General features: G+C 39.8%; 1 protein-coding gene across 2 annotated transcripts; it reads right to left on the bottom strand.

Annotated features, from left to right (window-relative positions):
• Positions 1 to 1,609: 1,609 nt before the first annotated feature.
• Positions 1,610 to 23,564, bottom strand: txnrd3 (thioredoxin reductase 3). 2 transcript variants are annotated; one of them, XM_034681955.1, is made up of 16 exons: positions 23,197 to 23,564; positions 22,595 to 22,655; positions 20,021 to 20,130; positions 15,564 to 15,671; positions 15,270 to 15,342; positions 14,990 to 15,172; positions 14,773 to 14,915; positions 12,846 to 12,961; positions 12,255 to 12,480; positions 11,940 to 12,032; positions 9,468 to 9,544; positions 7,842 to 7,998; positions 6,249 to 6,356; positions 5,066 to 5,161; positions 4,834 to 4,968; positions 1,610 to 2,812 (listed from the first exon to the last, which is right to left on the bottom strand). In XM_034681955.1, the coding sequence occupies exons 1-16, from the start codon at positions 23,311 to 23,313 to the stop codon at positions 2,750 to 2,752; spliced, it is 1,866 nt and encodes a 621-aa protein (XP_034537846.1). In that variant the 5' UTR covers positions 23,314 to 23,564; the 3' UTR covers positions 1,610 to 2,749. The 2 variants fall into 2 exon arrangements, with proteins under 2 accessions (XP_034537846.1, XP_034537854.1); XM_034681963.1 differs by having other exon boundaries at positions 15,053 to 15,172; positions 23,197 to 23,557.
• Positions 23,565 to 24,655: the final 1,091 nt, after the last annotated feature.

Below are 24,655 nucleotides of genomic sequence, written 5' to 3'. Positions count from 1 at the left end.
TGTGTTGCCAGATGACTCCTGAGGTTACAGGGTTAGTTAACGGGTTAGTTAACAGTTACTTTAAAAGGAATCAGCTGGTTAACTCACTGCAGCACAGCAAACACAGCAACAAGTGCATGTATAAACTAATGTTCTGCAGACCAGTGAAGCAATATTAAATCACTTTGAGGGAAAGGGGAGGTTGCAAGTCTTTGGCACCTTTATTTTGAGGGTCAACTCATGGTAGCTCTTTAGCTAGCTGGCTAAAGTAAAATGTATGCTGATTTTTGAGAGACTGGATGCATCTGATTTGCTGAAAGCTGAGGATAGAGACCCTGGTGACAATAATTACTAAAAAAAAGAAGTGACATCATGGGGGGACGAGACATGAAAATAACAAAGGAAAGGTGGTTCTGCTAAAATTATGTTATTTAGAAAATGGCATTTTGAAAGTGTTAAGACTTATATTATTAATCTGGCTTTTAATTGGGGGTAGTTTCCTTTTAGTCCTGGACTGCATTATCATCATTATGATTATTGTTTTAGCATATTTTCATTTTATTCTAACTCATTATATTGTGTTTGTATTGTTGTCTTTTTCTGATATTTTTCAAATTTTATTTCATTGATTTGATTGTATTTTCTGACATTTTTCAAACTTTATTTTATTGATTTTATTGTATTTCTCTGACATTTCTCAAACTTTAATTAATTGATTTTATTGTATTTTTCTGACAGTTTTCAAACTTGATTTCATTGATTTTATTGTATTTTTCTGACATGTTTCAAACTTTATTTTATTGATTTTATAGTACTTTTATGATGTTTATCTGATTTTATTTGATTGATTTGATCGTCATGATTTTATATCACTTTCTTTTTCACTTTTACCTCTTGCTGTTGTTTTCTGTCTGTTCTTTTGTGAAGGACTTTGGGCTGCATGCTTGAATTAATGAAAGGTGCTTTATAAATACAAATGAGCTGAGTTTAAATCAGGCATAATTAATTCCTAATAAATAAATGAACAACTTAAATTAACCTCAACACAATGTATTTTTTAAGATTATTTTTGTCACCTTATTATTTAGTATGGAGTAAGTTAATACTGGGCTCCATACAGGAGAGCTGTCTGAAAAACTTCATGTAATGTAAAAATTAAAAATCTATTAAAAACTTTCTTTGTTGTAGATTTAGTTTATCACATGTGGTGTTTACTCTTTTTATTTTTCTACCCTTTGTACTTATTTATTTTCTTCTAAATTATCATGTATCATTATTATTTTATTAATTCACTTATCTACTTATTTTGTTTTCTTATACACAAAAAACATCACTTGCCTTAATTGTTTACATTGATCTTCTGTAGATAATGTGTAAAAATTCAAATGAACATATTATTGAAACAAAGACAAAAAAAACCCGTTCTTAGTATTGTTGAAGTGTTGTACTGATACCAGTGGCTGAAAATTCTACATCTTAAAGTGTCGCTCTCAGGGAGATTCATTCATTAATACATGTTGTAGTTTATTTCTTCACTCAGGAGCAATGAGCACATTTTAAAGTTAAAGAAGTACAAAGTTAAAGAAAAGCAATCCTCTTGAGTGAATAAAATGATTTGAAGTGAGCAAAGTGAAAGTGAATTCATCTTTAATTAAATTTTATAGAGAAGTCTTCTACAGTGGTTTGACAGCAACAGACAAGTCATTTATACAGATGAACAATGTCACGCACTGACAGCAGCCAGAATACTGTCCTCAAAAAGATTGAATATACTTTTACAAACACATAATGTCGAGGCGAACAACGAGATGAAACAAACAGGCATTAAATTATTATCTGAGTAAAACTTATGAAAATGTTCTTTAAACAACATTCAGTTCAGCGTAGGTAGTTTTTCTCTTTCATTCGATCCTACCCAACAGTGTGGTGATGCAGCACGTCCAGGTTTAAAGGCGTGTCTGCACTGCGGCGCTCTGCAGACGTGTTCAGATAAACATCAGGAGAGATATAAATAGAGTTGTCTTAGAGGCAGCAAACCCTCCACACAAGCAAAGACGAATATATCCACGAGCAGTGAAGACCTTAATGTCATCTGAAAGACCTGCTAAGAGGAATGTTTTTAATGATGAGACGAGACAGAAGAGATGTCAACAATTTAAAACACACAGACCAGATTCAATAAGAGGTTTCCATCATGAGTCAGAGTTAGGAACCACAGGTCTGTTCAGACCCGAGTCAAGTGCCAATTTCATTTATGCTCTTTGTATCGAGGGGGAGATGAGAAGTGTTTGAAGTCGGGGATTTGGACGAAGGGTTTTAGGAACCATCAGCTGCTCCTACAGAAGGACATCAATCCTAGCCCACCTTATAGTTTCAGGTTACGAGCTAGGACATCACAAACAGCCCAAACACACTCACATACTTATCAGAAGTGTGTGTGTGTGTTGGTGCTCCTCTGAGAAGTAGAGACTGGTGGAGCCCAGAGAAGTATCAGCAGAGTAACCCCGCTGTTCAGCAGGCTGCCCTCACATTTAGACTACCTCAGCCAGAGCCCAGAGACTCACATCCTCATCCTCTCAGCTCACAGCAAGCCTGAATAAGTGCTCGCACTGATTCAGACGCCTGGTTTTGGTGTTAGGTTTTTGTCCTGAGATATGACTGCCATGTAAACTGAGCGGCTGGAGGTGAGGCTGAGCCACAGGGCGGACTGAGAGGAGATGGTGGGTGAGTCTAATATGAGAGCAGCCCACTAAACCAGCAGGGTTTAACCTCAGCAGCCGGCTTGGGCGATGTCTCCACCGGAGCTCTTGGTCACGTCCAGAGTGGTGAAGATCTGAAAGAACAAGGACAACACACATCATGCTGTGCGTCTTCATAGACATCACATCAAACACTTTCAGATGCAGAGGTGGAAAAACCTGTCAACCTGTTTTTTAATCTTCTTTACTCTCCTTCCCCCTCTCCTCCCTCTCTATCAAGCTTCTGATACCAATAACAATAAGACATTAACTTTAAGCACCAATAAATAGAAAACAATAAATAAGTAATAAAACATATTTCTTACTCCTGATTATCTTATCAATCTTTACCCTTCTTATATTTGGAATACATCTGAAGATATTCACTAACCTTCAAACCCTCAGCCCTCAGCCCTCCCACACAAACATTAACCCTCACAAGACACAATGTTTATTTATTCATTTAAAAAATGTTTATATAGATATTATTATCTACTTAATTTATTTAATTTTATACAAGTTTATATATATCATTATCTAATTAATTAATTTATTTTTATACATGTTTATATATATATATCATAATCTACTTATCTAATTATTTATCTATTTTAATACATGTTTAAATATGTATTATTATCTACTTATTTAATTCATTATTTTTATACATGTTTATATATATATTATTATCAACTTTTTTATTCACTTATTTAATTATTTTTATACATGTTTATATATTTATATTTATATATTATCAACTTATTTATTTACTTATTTATTTGTATACATGTTTATACATATATGATTATCTAATTACATTTATACATGTTTATATATATTATTATCTATTTACATTTATACATGTTTATATATATTACCTACTTATTTATTTATGTATTTTCATGGTTTATTTTTATATCATCTATTTATTTTAGTTTTTTGTATTCAATATTAACCCCTTTAAATTAATAATTAGGAAACTGTCATTCAGCCATTTCTGTTTCATCATCATTATTGATATAATATATTTATTTACTTTCCTATTATTATTATTATTATTATTATTATTATTATTATTATTATTGTCATTATTACTTTTATTATTATTATCATTATTATTGTTATTTCTTTTCTCCCTCTATCATCGCTTACTTTGTATATTATTTCTGCTCTATTTTTTTTATTAAAATCAATTATTTTTCTTTGTTAGGTTATTTTGTTTTGTTGTTGCTGTTTTGTTTTTACCATCTTTTTTTCCGTTTTTTTTTCTGTTGTCCATATTCGTGCCTTGTTTACTTGTTATTCTGTCTACTATCACTTTGTCACCCTTTTCTTGTAAAGCACATTTCTTGCACAATAAAAACTAAAGGACAAACCTGTCAACATCACGGTGTTATGTTTAAAACTGTAGTTTCATGAAGCTGGCATTACATGGTTGAACTAACATGACTCCTGCTTTCATTTAAAATGAAGATATGTGGGAGAAACTTTGACACAACATGGAAATGAATCTAAAACATCAAGAGAGGAGCTGACTGAGCTCCTTGAAGCGCTGCGACGGTCAGCGTACTACATTAACATACTGGATGTGATGCTGAGACCTTTAATTCAGCGGATTAATTCAATGACTGGACCACAGTGGACTGAAATAAAGACTATTCATTCAGCAGAAGACTCAAACCCAATCAAAAACTACAGAGACAGATAGATGTGTTAACACTTAATGCTGCTCTCTGTGTGATGGTTCTGAACCGCCTGCCTCTGGTGTTGACACACTACCTCAGAGTCAGTCCAGACAACTGAGGGGACGGGAAATGTTTCAGCAGGAAGAAAGGTTTGTGAGCTTGAAAAAGATAACCAAAGAGCAAACTGACTTGATGTTTCCACACTGTTTTGTAAGCATGAGTCATTTCTCTACAGTTACACTTCTTTTATTTTTCCCCTAGACACACCCAGTGAAGCACGAGTGGAACCACAATCAGAGGCAGTGAACTCTTTAAAACACGAGGCAGAGAAGATACCATCATAACTCTAATCCTAAAACCAGCTGATAAGACTGAAGAAGTACTGATCCACACTGGATTAAGGAGCAACCTAAATAATGAAGTGGTCTTACCTCAGCACAGGTCGGATGGATGCCGATGGTGCCGTCCAGCTGCTCCTTGGTGGCACCGCATTTCATAGCAACACCAAAGCCCTGCGTCACTTCACCAGCATTTGGACCCAGATAGTGGAACCCAATGACTCGGTTCTACAGAGGGACAGGTCACACGATTATTACATGTCACAATCAGAGGTACAGGTCTCAGGTTGCTGAAGCATCAGGACTGATTAAGCAGTGATCTTACGCTGTCCAGTTTGTTGCAGATGAGCTTGGAGTAGCATTTGTTGTTGTCCCTGCCGGGCACGGTGAACTCCAGAGGCCAGAGGAGACTGTGGAAGACCTGAGCACAGAGAGCAGGTACAGTGAGAGTCTGACACACTGAACAACATCACTTCTGTCTGTAATAATGAGTCAGTCATTCTAAAAATGTCTGACCCACTGCTTACAAACACCTAGCATGTGTGCACTTTTTTTCTCTAACATCAGGCTTCCACCACATCTGGCTCCGTGCTCTCTCGTCCGTCAACACCCATCAATTGCGTTTTCAGAACGCAGCAAGGAGCAGGACCGCCGGACAGCTAGAGTCATGTGACTGAGGTTTTCCTGCAGTAATCACTGAATTGAGGATTCTCCTCCTCCTCTCCTCATCCATGTTGTCTTTCTGGTCCTCTGAAAACCTCTGACCTGTTGACTCCAGGTCTGGCTCCGCTCATCATGACGGTTTGTTGTTGTAGTTAAGTGAAATACGATCTGGTGATAACACAGAGTGTTTTAATCTGAAAATGAACCAGATGTTTTCATTTTGTTTTGGTGCCTGACTTCCTGTCCTGCTCCATCTGCTCTGTTGAGATTGATGCGTCGTGCTCCAGCATCAGGCAAAATTGGAAGTCTTGTATATTTGATCCTAAAGGGCTCCGAACTGCCGGATCTGAGACGCAGACGAAACGCAACGGAGCGGATCCAGTGGAAGTTAACACACCGGACACGGATCCGGTGGAAATTGGCGGAAACCCTTGACATTAAAAAAGCCATGTTAAATTGTGCAGTTAATGTAATCAGGACTGAAGTGAGCATACAGAGGGCGTACTGAGGAGCTCATGTTGTTAGATTTGGTGGCATGCCAACTATTCGTCTGGAACAGGAATAAATAGCTTTCAAGCTTCAACTCGAAGGAAACCGCAGACCAAACAAATGTGACTGAACCTGTTCTGTAACTGAAACAGTGAAATGGTAACATGTCCTCAGTTGACATGAACACCTTAAAGCCAACAACACATGGATCAGACGTGTTCATTGTTTGGTTACAAGTTAAAGTCACTAATGACGGTAAATCCCACGGAACTTGTTCAAGTCTACTCTTGTACTTATTAAAATGACTGTGTTAAAGTGTGTGTAAATGTGTGTGTGTTAATGTGTGTGTCTGTTACCTCGATGTTTTCCAGTCCGTAGAGCTCAGTGGCTCTCTCCTCTGAGAGTCCACAGGCGCCGTACTCCAGCGGGGTGAAGACAGTGGTGGGGACGTTGATGTAGTCACACTGTGGAAACAAAGAGTGGAGTCACTGAGAGCCGTCTGTTATCACACGTCACACAACTCTTTCTACAACACTGTCACAATCATCAGAAGTGAATGAATCAGAGTATTCTGTATGTTACTAACATATCCCATAGTTACAATATTATAATGGATATTAAAGTCACTAAATATATCTGCTGTGGATAGTGATGCATGCAAATATATTTCCACGATTTTATTTTCTAGTTATGATCTGTAACAGAGTCTACATATCTGACTCTGTGCGCTACATTCATGCAAGTTTCAGATGGTCCCTTTCACATTTGGAGAGAATCTGCAGAGTGCCTGGTCCAGCTCTGTCTGTCATGTTATATTGTATTGCTCAGGTGGATTTTTAATGCACCAATCTATCGTGAAAACATCTCTTTTATTTCTGTAAAAGGGAAATGTATTTAAATTATGCATGTCTGTTACTTCCTGCATGAAAGTCAAATTTCTCATTCTGCTAAGATTTTAGGGACTCTCACTCACATTGTTCTCTGATGATGCCCAAAGACAGAGCCTAAGCTGTACTGTCTCCTCATATGAACCCAGATTTTCTAATTTATGTCTACATGTACATGTACTTATGTGTGCATGAATATGCATATGTGTATGATATTTTTCTCTCATTAGGCTAGTTGCTATGTTCACTCTGTTTCTTGCTGTAAATAATCTGTTAATTTATGTTTTTGTCTGTTTGTTTTGAGAGTATTTTTATTAATTTCCCCCTATTTTAATACATACTGTATATACATACACTACCAGTCAAAACTTTGGAAACACCTCATTCAAGGGTTTGTAATTATTTCAAACACTATAGATTAATACCAAAGACATCAAAACTATTAAAAATAGTGATAAATTTTAAATTACACCATGCAGATAAAAATGTTTTATCAGTTCTCCACGTAATGTCAGTTGCAGCAGGTTCCTTTACAGCAGCACAGGAAAGACAGCAACATGTCTAACTTTCTATCCACCAGCTAAATTAAATATCTAAGGCCTCGTTTGTTCTATTTGGTCTGATTTTGGATTTGTCTCATAGCATATTGCCCCAGATGGGGAACCTTAACCACCTCGTGGGACAGTGGGGGTCACTGGTCTCTGACTCTGACACTTTGGGAGTCGCGGGCTGAGAAGCTTGAGGTATATTGTACCCAACCTTTTTTTGTTTTCTTATATTTTTGAGCTTTTTTGCTTTTATTTGACAGGACAGCTGAAAAGAGACAGGAGATGTGGGGAGTAGAGAATGGGGAAGACATGCAGCAAATGGGAGTCGAGCTGGCGACCTCTGCGACGAGGACTGTAGCTTCTCTATGTGGGGCGCTTAGACTGCTCGGCCACCAGCGCCCCATGTACCTAGCCTTTAATGTAGCTGCAATAAAAGCTTTCCCCCTCCTGTGAACATATAAGAAGCTTAAGTCTCGCAGCTCTACGATCTGACTGTCTCTTCAAAGAGACGTACCTTGACTTTGGCGCCTGCGTAGAGGCGTCGTGCCAGCAGCTTGCCAGCCTGGATGGCTACAGGTGTCAGCTCCCACTTGCCCTCCAGGATGTCTCCAATGGCGTAGATGTGAGGCACGTTGGTTTGCTCTTCATCGTTCACTGGAAGTTTTCCATTCCTGAAATAATACAGAAAGAGAATAAAACATAACATTTAAATTAATATGTTCAATTACATTTTTTACCACGTTTTCACACTGGGTTTTAAGGGGCTGGTCTAACCTGATATTTATGACGTAATAAATATCCAACCAATCAGAAATGAAACACTGAGTCACGTGCACACATGTTCAACAGAACTACTCCGCTCCTGCTCAGACCGTCTCCCGACGTCTCAGCCAGATCCTCTCAGTGTTGTCTTAGCTGTTAGCTTGTTTGCTAATCATGAACTGCCTGTAATCTGTCTGTATAGCTGTCTCTCTGCTCTTTGCCCCGCTGTGCTCGTGTGTCCCTGTCTGCACATCCACCGCTGAAGATGACAGCTTGTTGTCATTCTTCTATTTTCTAACTGCGCTGGATTTGGGGAAACTCTGGGACACAGTTGAGTTGAGCCGCGGCCATGTGGCTAAAGCAGTCCCGCATATGCTAGGCTTATTTCCCCAGGACCAGTTCTCTAAATTTCCCCAGGACCGGTTCACTAACTTTCCCCAAACAGCTCAGAGTTTAGACAAACAGCTCCGTGTGACACCCGGAGCCTAGCTCCTCTGCGTGCACATACTACTCTTCAGCCTCCTCTGCTCCGGGCGTCACATGGTCCTAATGCCCCGGAGACTACGGACTGATAAAACTAATAAATGACAAGTCCTGATTCTGAAGTATTTTGTGACTCAGCACTCAGAGACCATTTGAAAAGAATACATTTTGATATTCTATGTGAATTTTAAATATTCCATTTACGTTTCCTGAGGCTTTAAGCATATAAAGGTAGACGAGACCTGAGGGAAGTGAACACAGCAGCACTGTGGTTGTGACTGTGAAGGTGTAACAGAGCAGAAATACAGCAGCAGAGCAAGCAGACCTGCTGAAGGCCCCTGAACCCGGTGTCCTTTTGTGTTGGCCTCATATGAATACTACTTGGGTCATATGACAGGGGCATATGACTCACTGAGCACTCCTTTAAGCCTCATGCTGTCTTAATCCCTGTTCAATTCAAAGGCTGAGCTTCTCAGTCATTCATAAAACAGAAGACAGATAAGAAAGTAAAGTCTACACTTCTCAAACTTCTGATGTTTTAACAGCTGATTCTAAAACAAACAACTTACAGAGGTTCAACTTTAAGAGGGGAATACTCTAAAAGAAGATAATCTAATCTAACGAGGAGACATAATGACAGCATGAGAAATTATTCACTCCATTAAAGCTACTGTTACACTGAACAGTGGCTCTCTCTCCATGCTAATAAGACTCTCCTCCACTCTCCCCACTAAATCCCTCGCTGCAATCTCACCCAACCCCTGCAGAGAGCCGAGGGAGAGCAATACTGCTGACTCACTGTGACTGTGCCGCAAGTCTTAAAGGTACAGGCGGCTGCATGTGTTTGAAGGGACAATATGTCAACAACAGGAAAGAGTGAAGACAACAGACGTACTTAGGGTTGGCTTTCACCCCTGCCTTGTCCAGGCCAATCTTGTCCGTGCACGCGTCTCGGCCCACTGCTATCAACACCTGAGGAACAAAGAAACGTCTTGTTCAGTTTAAAGGAAGTGCGTGAATAAGTCCTGCAGGAATGTCATAAGAGTTTTATTTAAGGAGAGGTCAGAAAAGGAGGTATGGAAACATGTCTGTTTGTCACACGGTTAGTTATCAGCCATGTTTGAGTGATGCTCTGTGAAACTGCTTTTTGAGACTGGAACCAGAACTCGATGTAAGCTATGAGCTTTGACCTGTCAGGTAAACATTTGAAAGTTGCTTTAGTATCTTGTCAAAACGTCACATATTCGTCCTCATAGTATCAATGAAGTCTTAACCAAAAAACTTGTTCAGGTCACTTCTTTGTTCCATCATATATTTTTTATTTATTTTAAAATACCATTTTTGGTACGTGTGGCCCTGACCCCTGCCTGAAATGCCTGTCATTAGGTTATGTTTTATTCTTATTTTTTAACCATTTAGCTTTATTATTATCATTATCATTATTATATTACATATCTATTACATTTATATGTATGTACTTATATGCATTATATAGATGGTAAGTAATGTAGAAATGTGTGTCAAGCAGATTGTGTTATTCTTATTTTTTACCATTTATTGCTATTATTATTATTATTATTATTATATTTTATATATATATATATATATATTTAATTTATTTTACTTTTTCCTTTTTTTCTCAAAAAATGGTTAGTAATGTAGAAATTGTGTCAGGCAGGTTATGTGTTATTCTTATTTTATATGATTTATTATTATTAATAATATATATATATATATATATATGTGTGTTTATTTTATTTCCTTTTTATTTTTTTCTTATTATATAGATAGTAAGTAATGTAGAAAATGTGTGTCAAGCAGGTTATGTGTTATTCTTATTTTTTACCATTCATTATTATTATTATTATACTATATATATGTTTATGTATTTATTTTCTTCCCCCTTTTTTTCCTCATTATATAGAATGTAAGTAATGTAGAAAATGTGTGTCAAGCTGTGAAAAATCTAAATAAACAGTTAAAAAAAATAATACTACAATCTTTAAAGTCTTTCTCTATGTTATAGTACATTTTCCAATGCTGTATAAACCTCATTAGCAACATTATATTTCATGTCAGTTCTATGAAAGCAGCATTGTTACTGGCCTAGCACTTGAAGCAAAGTATCTCCAAAGAAGGACCGTTTCCCAACTCCAACACCAGATTGATCCAGTCAGTCTGTGTAAGCTGAAGTGACCGCAATGATGAAGAAATTCTACAAACACTACACAACATCTCTTTGTTGTTGTTAACTTAAAAAGGCCCAGTGGGCGGTGGTTACAAAGCACCAAGAGAAGGGACATTAGCGTCTTAGTTTGAAGATTGTTAAAAACTCTCTACGGAGGCACTCCCTCTGTGAGCTCTGACCAACAGGAGTAAACAAACTCTTTCTTTTTAATATGTCTAAGTTCAGCATCACAAACCTGCACAGCAACAAACTAAAGAGGTAGGTTGCATCAGCAGTACTTTTAAGCCTTTAAATGTGAGAGGTTTAGTTAGTGTGTGCAGTTATTCACAGCAGAAGCCGTTCTTTGCTGTACTGAGAAGCTAACTGGCTATCTTTAGCAGCAGGTGTTGAGCTGAGAGCTCATTGGTCCTCATTTACCAACTGTTCTGAAAAAATGTGGTCACTTCAAGAAGCTCTTCCTCCATTTCAGATAAACTAAATCAACGTTTCACTTGGAGTCCAGAGCGCAATCATGTCTCTCCTCTTCCTCTCACGAGCCTGTGTGATTTCTGTGTGTGGCCCTGCAATGTCATGCCCTAATTTGGGCATATATGTATGCTAATTAAGAACATCGAGCATGGGCTTCAAACTGGCAGGAGGACATGGCATTCATCAATTTATGAACACAGGTGAGAACTATTCTGAATCTGACGTAGACTTCTCTTAGAAACCTTCTTAAGAGTAAATTTAAGAAGCATAGGAAGAAGATATTAGTGAATGAGGCTGATAAGCTTTAGAGAGGAAGAGCTAAGTGATATGTGAGACCACCACCGTCATCACAGATAGACTTTAAAATAAAATCGTTCAACACGTCTGGAATTTAAAAAAATGACAAAAAAAGTTAGAGTAATAATTAATAGTATTAATAATTAAGTAATTTAAATAAAATATTTTTTAAATGATACAAATCTTTGATTAAAGTTTATTTTTTCTAATTTATTAATGTGATTGTTTTTAAAAATTATTTCTTATTTACTTATTACTGAAATGAATGCAATAAATAGCCAATGTGGTCACGACAGTGGTAACACCAGTGACGTACGAGTGTGTGTGTGTGTGTGTGTGTTCGTGCGTGCGTGCGTGCGTGTGGTGAAGGAGGGGTTGAGGGGAGGATGAACTGATGGATGTATTATCACATACAGTGTTGTACTCTCCCTCGATGATCTCGTCCGTCTCTGTGGACTTGGCTGTCACTTTCAGCTTGCCAGGGGTGCCGGCCTCCAGCTCCTCTATCTGACACAAACAGATGCACCAAAGTCAGAGTGAAAGAAACAAAGAAATAACCAAGCTTCTTTACAAGATGAGAGATAAATCAAGATGAAGTGAGGAGAAATCTGGTGCTGCAAACTTATATGGAAACCAAAGTCTGCCCGGTTGGACGGACGCAGGCTCCAGGTTTTCATTTGCAACTGTATTTAGAGACTGACTAGACAGAGCGATCTGGTGAACACTCACCTTCACAGGGACATATTTCCGGAGGAACTTGACCCCGTGCTCCTCCATGTGCTCCCCAGCACGGTTGGCCATGTCCTGGTCGAAGCCCCTCAGCAGGATGGACCGGACCATGACGGTGACGTCGAGACCGAGACCGGCCAGAAAACCTCCACACTCCAAAGCCACGTACGAAGCCCCGATCACCAGGGTCTTCCCCGGGCAGTAAGACAATGAGAAGAGGTCGTCACTGGTGGACAAACACAGAGAGGAGAGGAGATCAGACGGGGTGGGTCCTTGTCGGTGATTGAATCCCTGGTTTCAAATAAGAGACTCTTTTCTGGTGCAGTTTTTAAGTCCAACAAAACATTGGTGTTGGGTATATTTGCTCTCTGTACCACAAAGCTCATCCAACATTTAAGACAGCTGATGGATGAATGAATGAATGAGGTCACATGCAGAGGTTGAACACACCTGGATCACAAAGCCTGTGTTTTATTTTCAGATGCAACACACGACACCTTCTGGTCTCAAGTGAAGCTCTAGACAGGGCAACACAGCTTGTCATGAGAACAGATTTCTACAGGCACCACATTCAAGGCGGCGTGCTCTCACCTGGTGATGCAGTATTCTTTGTCTCCAGGGATGCCCAGGTAGCGCGGCCTCTCTCCTGTGGCCAAGATAAACTTTGCCGCCGTGTAAAACGTCTCCTTCCCTCGTTTGTTTGTGGCCTGTCAGAAGACACGGACAGAAGCTGTGAGGTCGTTTTTAAGAAGCAGGTACCACGAAGAACAGAGAGCTACAAGGTGTCATTGTAACAAGAGCTGGGTGATATTAATAAAAATTGTTTTGCATTAAATTTTTTCATATCAGTGGATATCGATAATTATCACAGTAAATATCAAATCAAGATTTCATATATGTAAAGGCAGATTTTTGCTCCTGAGTGAAAGTTGTTAGCTTGTAGCTGGATTTCGTTCTCTGATCATCTTCTTCAATCCCTCATTTTTGACGATGTTAACAGGAAGCAGGTCTTTAGTGTAAGATGAGATTCGATCATAGACTGTATAAATAATGGACGTAGTATCCGGGACGTCACCCATCTGTTTCTGAAGGGCTGTGTTGAGGCCAATCGGCGGCGGGAACCACATTGCTGCTGTGGAGCGAGTGTGACGTAAAGAGGCGGGCTTTGAGCCTCTTAGCCAACAGCTGCAGTGTTCCCACCTGTCAATCAAGTCAGCTGTGCCTCTAATAATGGAAAACTTGTAATCTCAATATCTTCGAAATTGCCATGTTATGGAAAAATTCACCCCCCGTACAGTGTGTGCCTATCAAAAAATTAGCTATCCAGACTACACTCGTTTTTTGTACCAGGCTGTAAACATGTTTATTTCTGCTGTAAAGATCGGCTTCTTTGAATTGGTGTGTATGTGGTTTCCGGTACTTCCATAGCCAGCCTCAAGCGGATCCTGATGAACTGCAGTTTTTAGCATTTCCGCATTGGACTCATATTTTTAGACTAACTGCTCTGCTTTGAGTTGCTCGGTATCTTCAGTGTTGCTGGTGTCAGCTGTGTTTACATTCTGCTCCAAAAGTCTTTAAGCCCCGCCTACCTCTACCCTGCAACATGATTTGCTGTTCAATGCCATCTTCTATTTCTGTCTAATGTTGGGTGGCAACCATAGACTGTAAAAAATATGGACGTAGGATCCGTGACGTCACCCATCTGTTTCTGAAGCGCTGTTTTGAGACCAATCGGCTGCGGCAGCCATATTGCTTCTGTCGAGCCAGTGTGACGTAAAGAGGCGGGCTTTGAGCCTCCTAGCCAACAGCTGCAGTGTTCCCACAGGCAGCTGTGCCTCTCATTGAAATTGCCGAATTAGAAAAAAATTCACCCCCCTCACAGTGAGAGGACGTCGAGAAATTAGCTATTCAGACTACACTCGTCTTTTGTACCAGGCTGTAAACATGTTTATTAATGCTGTAAAGATCGTCTTTTCCCCATTCATGTGTATGTCACTTCCAGTACTTCCGGAGCCAGCCTCAAGCGGATCCTCGATGAACTGCAGCTTCTAACACTTCCGCATTGACTCATATTTTTAGACCGGAGGTTGCCGCTTGGTGGCAACTAGCGTTTAAGGCTCATTAGCACCCCCTCCCTCTGTAGTGGTTGAGGGTTGTAATTACAGGTTTAAATATATCAAATTTTTATAGAAAATTATATCACGTTAATTATCGTTATTGAATTATCGCCCAGTCCTAATTGTGATCGACTCAAAATCACAAGTAGGAGAGTTAACAACAACAGAGCTGGGAGGCTGCCAAACAGGGAGGTCAACTGTAGCAGGGCTTGTGCAAGACAAATAAAACAATACCGGTTTCCACAACAGGCTAAACGACAAGTAAAGGCAGGCAGCTTATCGACATTAGGAATGTGTTAGTGTGGAAACTTGTTGTTAACTTTGAAGGGAGGAAGACCTCGTTCATTGTGACAATACAGGGTTACGTAAGCCAAACCAGGCGCATTGTGGGATCTGTTTACCTTGATCTTGTGTGGTTCAACAAACTCTGCATAGGCATTCACATAGTTGACGTCCTTGTCTCGCAGAGCCACCCTGTAGCCCCAGTTCAACGAGCCGATGTAGTTGTTCACCGCCGTCTTCATTGTCTCCCAGTTGTGTTTGACTGAGGACGCACAGAGAACATCCATCAGTTAGAAAACGCTACAGAACATCCCATGATGCTCGCCTCTGATTTACCATGGCAAGCTGGTGTGATGTCGCCCCGCCGGGACCTCCGGGGTCGCTGCTCTGAGCTCTCACCTGTCTCTTCAAACTCCCAGCCGAACTTGCGTGCGTCCTGCATGGCCGTGCCCAGCAGGGCCGTCTGGTGCATCAGCTTCTTGGGGATGCAGCCCACGTTCACACAAGTTCCACCGAGACCTTAAGACCACAGGAAAAACAGAAATAAGGTATATTAGCTTCAAATAAATGCTGAGTCACATATGTAGCTAAGTTTCTTAAAGGGGAAGTATCTTACCCCAGCTGGTTCCCTTTGGTGTGGGGACAACAAAGTCCAGTACCATGACTTTCTTCCCCAACATGGCAGCTTCCTGTTAGAAAAAGAGCTAATGTTACAGCAACATAACACTCTTACATGACACAGGAAGCTTCTGTTAAAAATACAGTAAACGGCTTAAACGAGAACAACGTGATAAAATCAGCTTCAGTTTCACTCTTATTCATTTAAATAAAACTAAGATTGCACAACAGAGCCACAGCCCCCATCATAAAGCTTCAACAGCTGTGAATATGTTGCACTTAGTTCTCTCACCTTTGAGCAGGCGAGGCCTCCAGATCCTCCTCCGATGACAATCAAGTCATAGTCATAAGCTTCATTGTCTCCACTCAGCAGCTGCTGCAGGCTCCCGTCTTTATGAGCCTGAAACATGAACACAGTGTCACCGTTATCATCTCACACGTCTGCTACAGTCAGAAAAGAGACAATGTGTGTGCTGGAGGAGCGCGGTGCTGGTTTGGCGTTCATTGTATTTCAAATGTAACACACGCTGACAGACTTGCAGCGTACGTCAGTGGAACACTGTCTGTGGCACACTGTCTGTGGCACACGCTGATTACGTTACATACTGCCTCCATTGGCTTTTGTTTTTTAAAGAGACAGATTATAGTCGGACATCACCTCCTGACTGCTCCAGAAAGACAAAAACGTGCCTCATTTTTCAGCTCAATCAGTTTTCAATTATTAATCAAGCTGCAGAAGTCACATTAAAAAAGTATTCAAGCTTTGGACTTTATTTCCAGCATAGAAACATTCTCACAGTGGCTTCCTTCCTATGTAATTTCTCACACACCAAAAGTTCAACACACAAAACAGACCTGCTCAGATTTCCACAGATGAGCTGCTGATTACTTAAGGTATTGTCATCACCATCAGTTCTGCTTTTGTTTTACTCCCTCTGAAACTACACTTCAGCACTGCTCAGGGTTACAGCAGATACCTCCTTCTCAGCAGACTGATGGACACCTGTCTGTGAGGAACATTCTTTATACACATTCTGACTAGGGATGGGCATTTCAAGCCAAAATACTCTTCGCAAACTAATCTAATCTACAGTGTTCCAACCTGTCAATCAAGTCAGCTGTGCCTCTCATAATGGAAAACTTGTAATCTCAATATCTTCGAAATTGCCATGTTATGAAAAAATTCACCCCCCGTACAGTGTGTGCCTATCGAGAAATGAGCTATCCAGACTACACTCGTCTTTTGTACCAGACTGTAAACATGTTTATTTCTGCTGTAAAGATCGGCTTCTTTGAATTGATGTGTATGTGGTTACTGGTACTTCTGGAGAAAGCCTGAAGCGGATCCTCGATGAACTGCAGTTTTTGGCACTCCCGCATTTGCCTCATATTTTTAGACCGGAGGTTGCCGCTTGGCAAGTACTTAAGTGCATCTTCCATTGAAACCAGCTGACTTAAACTCAACTTTAACTTCTCAGTCTAGCTCTCAACATGATGAGAAATCTGAGCCATTGATTGATTCTGTGTGTATCACTCTCAGATAGCAAATGATCAGCAATGACCCCATATTTCACTCCACTGTCATGCTAAGTAGCCTCTAATCCAATTATCTCTGGTTTTGAGTGTAAAGCCGTCGTTCTAACTCTACCTCATGTTGTTTTGATTTCTATCAAACCCTTTATCTCTGCAGAATGTCTAAGTGCTGACTTTACAGAAGCAGCAAACGAAAAAATGCAGCATTAAGTATTTTCTTCCTCTGCTATGAATCTTCTTATGAATGTTGATGTTAAGTTTATTTGGTTATTATCTCTAGAACAATAACTAAAAGTCAAACCTGTTACAGAAAAACAGGAAACCGCTTCTCCAATCCAGTCTACGCGTTGATCTCTCAGTGTGTATATCATAGACTGTATAAAATATGGACGTAGTATCCGTGACGTCACCCATCTGTTTCTGAAAGCTGTTTTGAAGCCAATCGGGAGCGGCAGCCATATTGCTTCTGTCGAGCCAATGTGGCGTACAGAGGCGGGCTTTGAGCCTCCTAGCCAACAGCTGCAGTGTTCCGGCAGGCAGCTGTGCCTCTCATTGGAAGACTAGTAATCTCAATAACTTTGAAATTACCGAATTAGAAAAAAATTCACCCCCCTCACAGTGAGAGGACATGGAGAAATGAGCTATTCAGATTACACTCATCTTTTTTACCAGGCTGTAAACATGTTTATTTCTGCTGTAAAGATCGTCTTTTCCCCATTCATGTGTATGTCACTTCCGGTACTTCCTCGATGAACTGCAGCTTTTAACACTTCCGCATTGACTCATATTTTTAGACCGGAGGTTGCCGCTTGGTGTATATGTGGCACCCCCTGCTTTGTGACATACAGAGGGTGTTTTGGTGTGGAAGATAACTTCCTGTGTTAAAATAATCAACATTTTATCACAGCCTCTAAAAGCCATAACCCCGGCTGATATGCAGGCAGAAGATCAGACTCCATCAGGTCTACCATCATCCTGCAACACGACACCTGAGAGGGTTTTATCAGTCATTTCTCATGTTCTGGTTTTTCCTCTCAACATGAATACCTCCCTCACCCTACCTCTTGGCACGACACACGTTTAGTCCCACCCAATTCTTATCTGACATGTTTCTGTAGTGACGGCAGACTGTAAAGTTTGCAGATCATATCGTGTGCCAAGTTAATATCTCTCTCTCTCTCTTCATTGCCCTCTATCCCTCTCTCCAACACAGTCTCAGCAGATGTGTGTCTAACATGAGTCTGGTCCTGCTGGAGGTTTCTGCCTGTTAAAGGAAGTTTGTCCTTGCCACTGTAACTTGCTAAATGCTGCAAAGTGCTCTGCTCATGGTGGATTAAGATGAGATCAGACTGAGTCCTGTCTGTAAGATGGGACTGGATCTTATCCTGTCTTGATGTTGGGTCTTTGTTAATAATAGAACATAGAGTACGGTCTAGACCTGCTCTGTTTGGAAAGAGTCTGAGGAGAACATTTGGCGGGATTTGGCGCTTTATAAATAAAGATTGATTGATTAATAAGTGAAGCAGCGCCAGACCAAAGTTCCACCATCACTACGTCTTTAAGTTTACTCATAACACACCATCACGGCAGAATAATGTTGTTCCAGTGTGTGACATTAAATTGCATTGCAGCATTAGCATTAGCTTGAGTTCTAAACACAAAGTGGGGGCATCTCATACACAGACACGGACGCTGACGCTACACATTGCCACTTTCTTCGCCCCCAATCTGCCTGTTACTACCTCTGAGGGAGGATCAGAGGATATGCCTCTATATGTTACACACAGACTGTATAATAAATGGACACAGTATCTGTGACGTCACCCATCTGTTTCTGAAGCCCCGTTTTGAAGCCAGTCGACGGCTGCAGCCATATTGGAAATGCTTACTCAACCTAACTTCGTCTGATCAAATGGGGGGGTAAAGAGACAGACTTTGAGCCTCCTCGCTAACAGCTACAGTGTTCCCGCCTGTCAGTCAAATCAGCCATGTCCTTATCGGTGCAAAACTTTTAAGTTTAATACCTTCAAAAATACTGAGTTATAAAATTATTCACCCCCTGTACAGTGTGTGCCGATAGAGAATGAGCTATCCAGACCTAAATTGTTTTTTGAACCAGGCTGTAAACATGTTTATTTCTGCTGTAAAGATCGTCTTTTTTGAACTGGTGTGTATGTGGTTTCTGGTGTTTCTGCAGCTAGCCTCAAGTGGACACTCAGGGAACTGCAGTTTTAACACTTAATCAAGGGCTTTATATTTTGAGACTGGAGGATGCCGCTCGGCCAGTACTTTAGTGCATCTTGCAAGGAAACCTGCTGACTTAAACTCAACTTTAACTTCTCAGTCCAACTCTCGACATTATTGGAAATCTGAGCCGTTGCTTGATTCTGTCTGTATCACTCTCAGATCAAATGATCAGCAATGACCCCAGATTTCACTCCACTGTCGTGCTAAGTAGCCTCTAATCCAGTTATCTCTGGTACTAAGCGTACAGCAGGATTTTTCTCCCTATCACTTTTGGTTTTGATTTCTATCAAACACTTTATCTCTGCAGTAAAATGTAGCACAAAGTGTTTTCCTCTTCTGCTATGAACCATCTTATAAGTGTTGACGTCAAGTTTATTTGGTTATTATCTCTATAACAATAACTAAAAGTCAAAGCTGTTACAGAAAAACAGGAAACCGCTTCTCCAATCCAGTCTACGTGTTGATCTCTCAGTGTGTATATGTGGCACCTCCTGCTTTGTCAAACACAAAGGGTGTTTTGGTGTGTAGTGCTTGAATTTCAATGATAACTGCCTGTTTTGTCAATGTTGAAATCCTAGCCTGTCGTTTGAACATGTGTGTGCAGACAGAGAAATTAGCTCTTCAGACCTAACCTTTTTTTTTTTTTTTAAACCAGGCTGTAAACATGTTTATTTCTGCTGTAAATATCATCTTCTTTGAACGGGTGTGTATGTGGTTTCTGGTGTTTCTGCAGCCAGCCTCTGGTGGACGCTCGATGAACTGCAGTTTTTAACACTTCCTCATGGGCTTCATATTTTGAGACAGGAGGCTGTTGTTTGGTTACACATTGCAGACGAGGAGCAACAAGGGCGTCAATACAGCATCTTGAAATGGCAGGAATGTTTTTACTGTTTCTGCATCTAAAGAAGCTGCTAACTGACTGCAGCACCAGAGAACCCTTCAACACATTCAGACACATTAGCTTCTCACCTGCAATGTTTTGTCACAGCCGCCGAGGTGCGTCTTGTTGACGAAGACGTTAGGAACCGTTTTCTGTCCGGTCATCTCGAGCAGCATCTGCTGGTAGTTGAGTCCATCGTCTGGAGAGAAGCATCAATGTTGTTAGAGTGTAAGTTAATATAAATGCGAGTTCCTTCAGTCAGAGATGATTTAATATCACTTTATCATCTTTCCAGAGATCACTTCCCTCACGACGCCATGACACTAAATGTTTATCTACCCAGTTAATCATTGTCTTCATCAGCAAACCTCACAGTGTCTCTCACTTCTTATACCACGACTACTTTTACTCCACTGACTGTTATCTACTGGAATCCTCAAACTGACATTAACCTAGGGCTGGGCGATAAAACGCTAACAATACCTATCGTGATATTATTTTTCTCACTACAATTATAACAAGTGTACGATAAAATGTTGATATATTTAAACCTGTAATTACACCCCTCAACCACTGGAAAGGGAATGTGTCTTAAACGCTAGTTCCCACCCAACATTAGAATGAAGAAGAAGTCAGCATGGAACAGCCAATCATGTCGCAGGGTGAGAGGTAGGCGGGTTTAAAGACGTTTGAAGGGATATGTAAACAGCTGAAACAAGCGACAGCTACATGGAAAAAAATGCGAAACCTCCCAGCTCAAAGCAGAGTGCTCAACAAGAATGGCCACTGAACTTCATTAGTTAAGATATTTTGGCTATTTCCTAAACGTCTACATCCCAGATACTAGTGGTGCAACGGATCATCGTTGATCTGTGATCCGTTCGGATGCCTCTCCACGGTTCAGCACGGACGTGATCCGCGAATCAGTTGATGAAAAAAGTTGCGAGTGTTCACGTGATGACCGCATGTAGAATCCACACTCACTCGTCAAACGCAGCCGTAGTCATGGCAAGTGAAGGAGCAGAGGAACTTGAAAACCCTCCTGCATCTTTTAAGTCACATGTATGGGAGCATTTTGGTTTCCCTGTGAGATACAGTGAATGCTGAATGTACTTGAGCTACGTTATGAAATTCCGTTGCGCACCCACTAGACCAGAGGCCGTCAATACACGGGCCGCATCCAGCCGCCTCTTTGTGACCCCTGGACTGTTATTCCTTTACTCTGTGTTTTGGTTGGGTCACCGCGTGTTTACCGGGACTGGTCTCCATGTCAACGATACGCAGACAGCCTGTTACTGGGTCACTTAGAGTCCAATGCTGCGAGAGCAATTTTTAACTTTCACTTTCGTTTATGGAGCGGTTCGCATATTGGCACTTTGCCAGCTGTAGGACCCTAGAATGCACGAAAACTGTGTGTTCAGTTTGCAGCTCAAAGAAAAGTGGACGGTGAAAATCAGAGATTGAAAGAAGAATGGAGTAAACTTTTGAAGTTCCTCTGCTCCTTCACTTGCCATGCCATGAAATGCAGTGAATGAGGCAGGACTGGGTCCACAGACAGGGTGCTTTGCACATGCAGTAAATTTTGAGTTGATGGTTGTTTTTATTTAATGGGCAAACGTTTACACGTGTAAATAAATGGAGGACAAAGTTATATTTGTCTTGTCTTCTTTCTTTCTTTTTTCTTTTTTTTTAGCTGATCCGAAAAATGATCCAATCCGTGACTCAAAACCGTGATCCGATCCGAACCGTGAGTTTTGTTTTATCCGTTGCACCCCTACCAGATACAAGCTAACATATAGTCTGGTTTCTTCAACTTTCACTCACGATATGAAAGAATGATTTGATACTTATCGTGAAAATTATCAATATCGACTGATATGAAAAATGTTATCATGATAACATCTTTTTCAATATCGCCCAGCTCTACATTAACCTCTTGGTCAGGTCACACTCTACTTGAAGAGGTGACACCGTTTCTGTCCAAGCAACAAGACATGACTTCTATTGAATTACGTTTTCATTTTACATTTCTGTTCAATGCGTTCAAGCACTGTGAACCCAGCTGAGGCTGCAGGTGAAGCCCTGACACACAGTCTCATGAACAGTCCCCCTGCCTGAGTTATAATGAGCAGTCTGGTTCAAACATTTGATTTCAATCATTAATCATCAGGTCTCTACATGACTTAAACAAACAGCAGAGGCTGAGACGGAAATTACTGAGCAGCACTGAGCGGCGGAGGCGTCGGGGTTTACTGAGGTATGGCGTAAGGCCAAGTTATCACCAGGGAGTGACTCAGCAGGTTTGAAACTGCCGAAAGGGAAGACAGCAGCACGGTGTGGGGTAACACATCACCCTGTGATCTCATGTCAGAAATATTAAAGCATGACTCGGCAGAAAGGGTTAGATTATTTCATATATAAACACACTAATATGTTGTATCACTTATCCTCATACAATCTTAATGTATTAAACAGATCCGGCATTTAAATGAAAAATGCCCTTTGATTGTATGTTTGTTCTTCGTCCTCCACACATGGGGTTTATTGATAGGGCGGGGAAATAAATCAATAAAACCATACACTCCTATAATAAACTGCCACTTATTTAATTTAACTCATACAGAGCCCACATCAGTAGGTATCACACTGAGTCTTCATCTTACCTATCAGATCCAGCTCCACCACATTACACTCCACCTTCAGCTCTTTGAACAGGTCCTTCACCTGCAATCACACATGCAACAAGATTTAAATGCACGTCTTAAACAACATACAACAATATACTGAATATACTATAACAACTTTACAATAAACCCCAAAGTGTAAATCATCCACACACTCAGCATCTGTTACATAACCCTGATTTACTCCATTATAATCTTCTGATCATGTTCATGGTCACCTGTGTGAACAGATGTGTGTTTTCTGTATGTTAGAAGTAAAGAAACTTATTACTCTAATATGTGCGAGGCGTGACGTCACACGTTGAGTGTAAGGTTAGCTATGAACTATTAATTACGTAACTTATCCAACTTTTATAACAGTTGTGGTCCCGGTTCAGATAAGCAGCTTACAGGTCCAGGTCTTGATGAAACCAGAGTGTTCTGATTAAACTTACTGATCAAATTGATTACTCAGTGAAGTCTCTGGTGTTACATTCAAAGGCTGCATAAAAGACACGCCAGCATTTAGACGGAGCCCGAGCACTTCGCGGGAGATAATGAAAGTTTGGAGCTTCTGGTCTTTGACAGCGTGAATACTTTACCTTAAGACAAAAGGGGCAGAAGCTCTTGCTGAAAACCATGACTCGATTGGAGTCGATGAGCTTCTGAATCCGAGTTTTGACTTCATTCTTCCCGGAGTCGTTCTCGATGGGAGGCATATTCAGGCTGTTTCCGTCCGCCTGCGCAGGGCAAGCTTCGATAGACGGCCACCGGTTGATGAGTACAGATCAGACCGGGTCTCTCCTGAGGGGTAAAGTCTCTCTCTTTATGTCCCGGGGTGTGCTCGCAGAAAGAGAAGGATATTAAACAGACCAAGTGTGGCTCAGATATCTCTGCCCGTCTACGTCCGCTGTCAGGAGCTTCTCCGCCAACCGCGCCAAACGTCTTTGGCTATTTCTTGTCTCACGACCGAGGGTGCGCTTGATCCGGGTCACCTTCGTCGACCTCATACTCTATTACAATCAATGTGAACAGAGTGAACCCCGCCCATCTGAGCAGTGCCGCACATCAAAACGAATCATTCACTTAAAACGTCACAGGTGACGCGGGGTTGTCTAGTGCTGTGGAGCACCGGTAAAAAAACTATTACTCGCTGTAAAAATGTTATTATTAATAATACATATATGACAAAAATAAATGTTAAATTAAACAAAATAATAAAAAAAATGTATATATATATATTTCATATATATATATATATATATATATATATATATATATATATATATATATATATATTACAAAAATAAATGTGAATTATTTATATATACACACAAACCATTACTCTCTGTAAAATATATATATATATATATATATATATATATATATATATATATATATATATATATACATATATATATATATATATTTAAATGCTTTTTTTTATTTTGAGAAACATTAAAAATGTAAAAATAAAATACCATTACTCTGTAAAAATAATAATAATAATAACAATAATAATAATTATATATATATATATATATATATATATATATATATATATATATATATATATATATATATATATATATATATATATATATATATAACAGAAAATGGACAAAAATAAAAAACAAAAAAGTTTAAATGGAGAAGATATTACATGTTTACTAATAATAAATTACATTCATAGTAAATAGAAAATAACTCCACAAGAGACCTTTTTTTGTAATTCCTACTTTTTTAACATAGAATGGCAATATACATGTCAGTTAGTGTACAAATGTACGATCCCTAATGAAATTAAAGAATAACAATATAAAAGAACACATAATAAATATCCCACAAATTCTTACATATCAAAAATGCCTGAAATTAGCAACCAATGTGATTTTTGCAAAAAGGAAGAAGACAATATTTTAAAAGATTATTCTACAAATGCCAAGTAACTTAATTATTCTGGGGAGACGTGAAGAATTTTGTTGCCAATTTTGTGAATTGCAATGTTAATTAAACTCCTTAAAACATAATCTTATATTATGAAAGTGAAAATAAGAAGTT

This window comes from Notolabrus celidotus, chromosome 1 (genome assembly GCF_009762535.1).
Source record: "Notolabrus celidotus isolate fNotCel1 chromosome 1, fNotCel1.pri, whole genome shotgun sequence".
Taxonomy (NCBI): domain Eukaryota; kingdom Metazoa; phylum Chordata; class Actinopteri; order Labriformes; family Labridae; genus Notolabrus; species Notolabrus celidotus.
The sequence above is the reverse complement of the archived record's forward strand: the minus strand, read 5'-3'. Positions and strand labels throughout refer to the sequence as shown.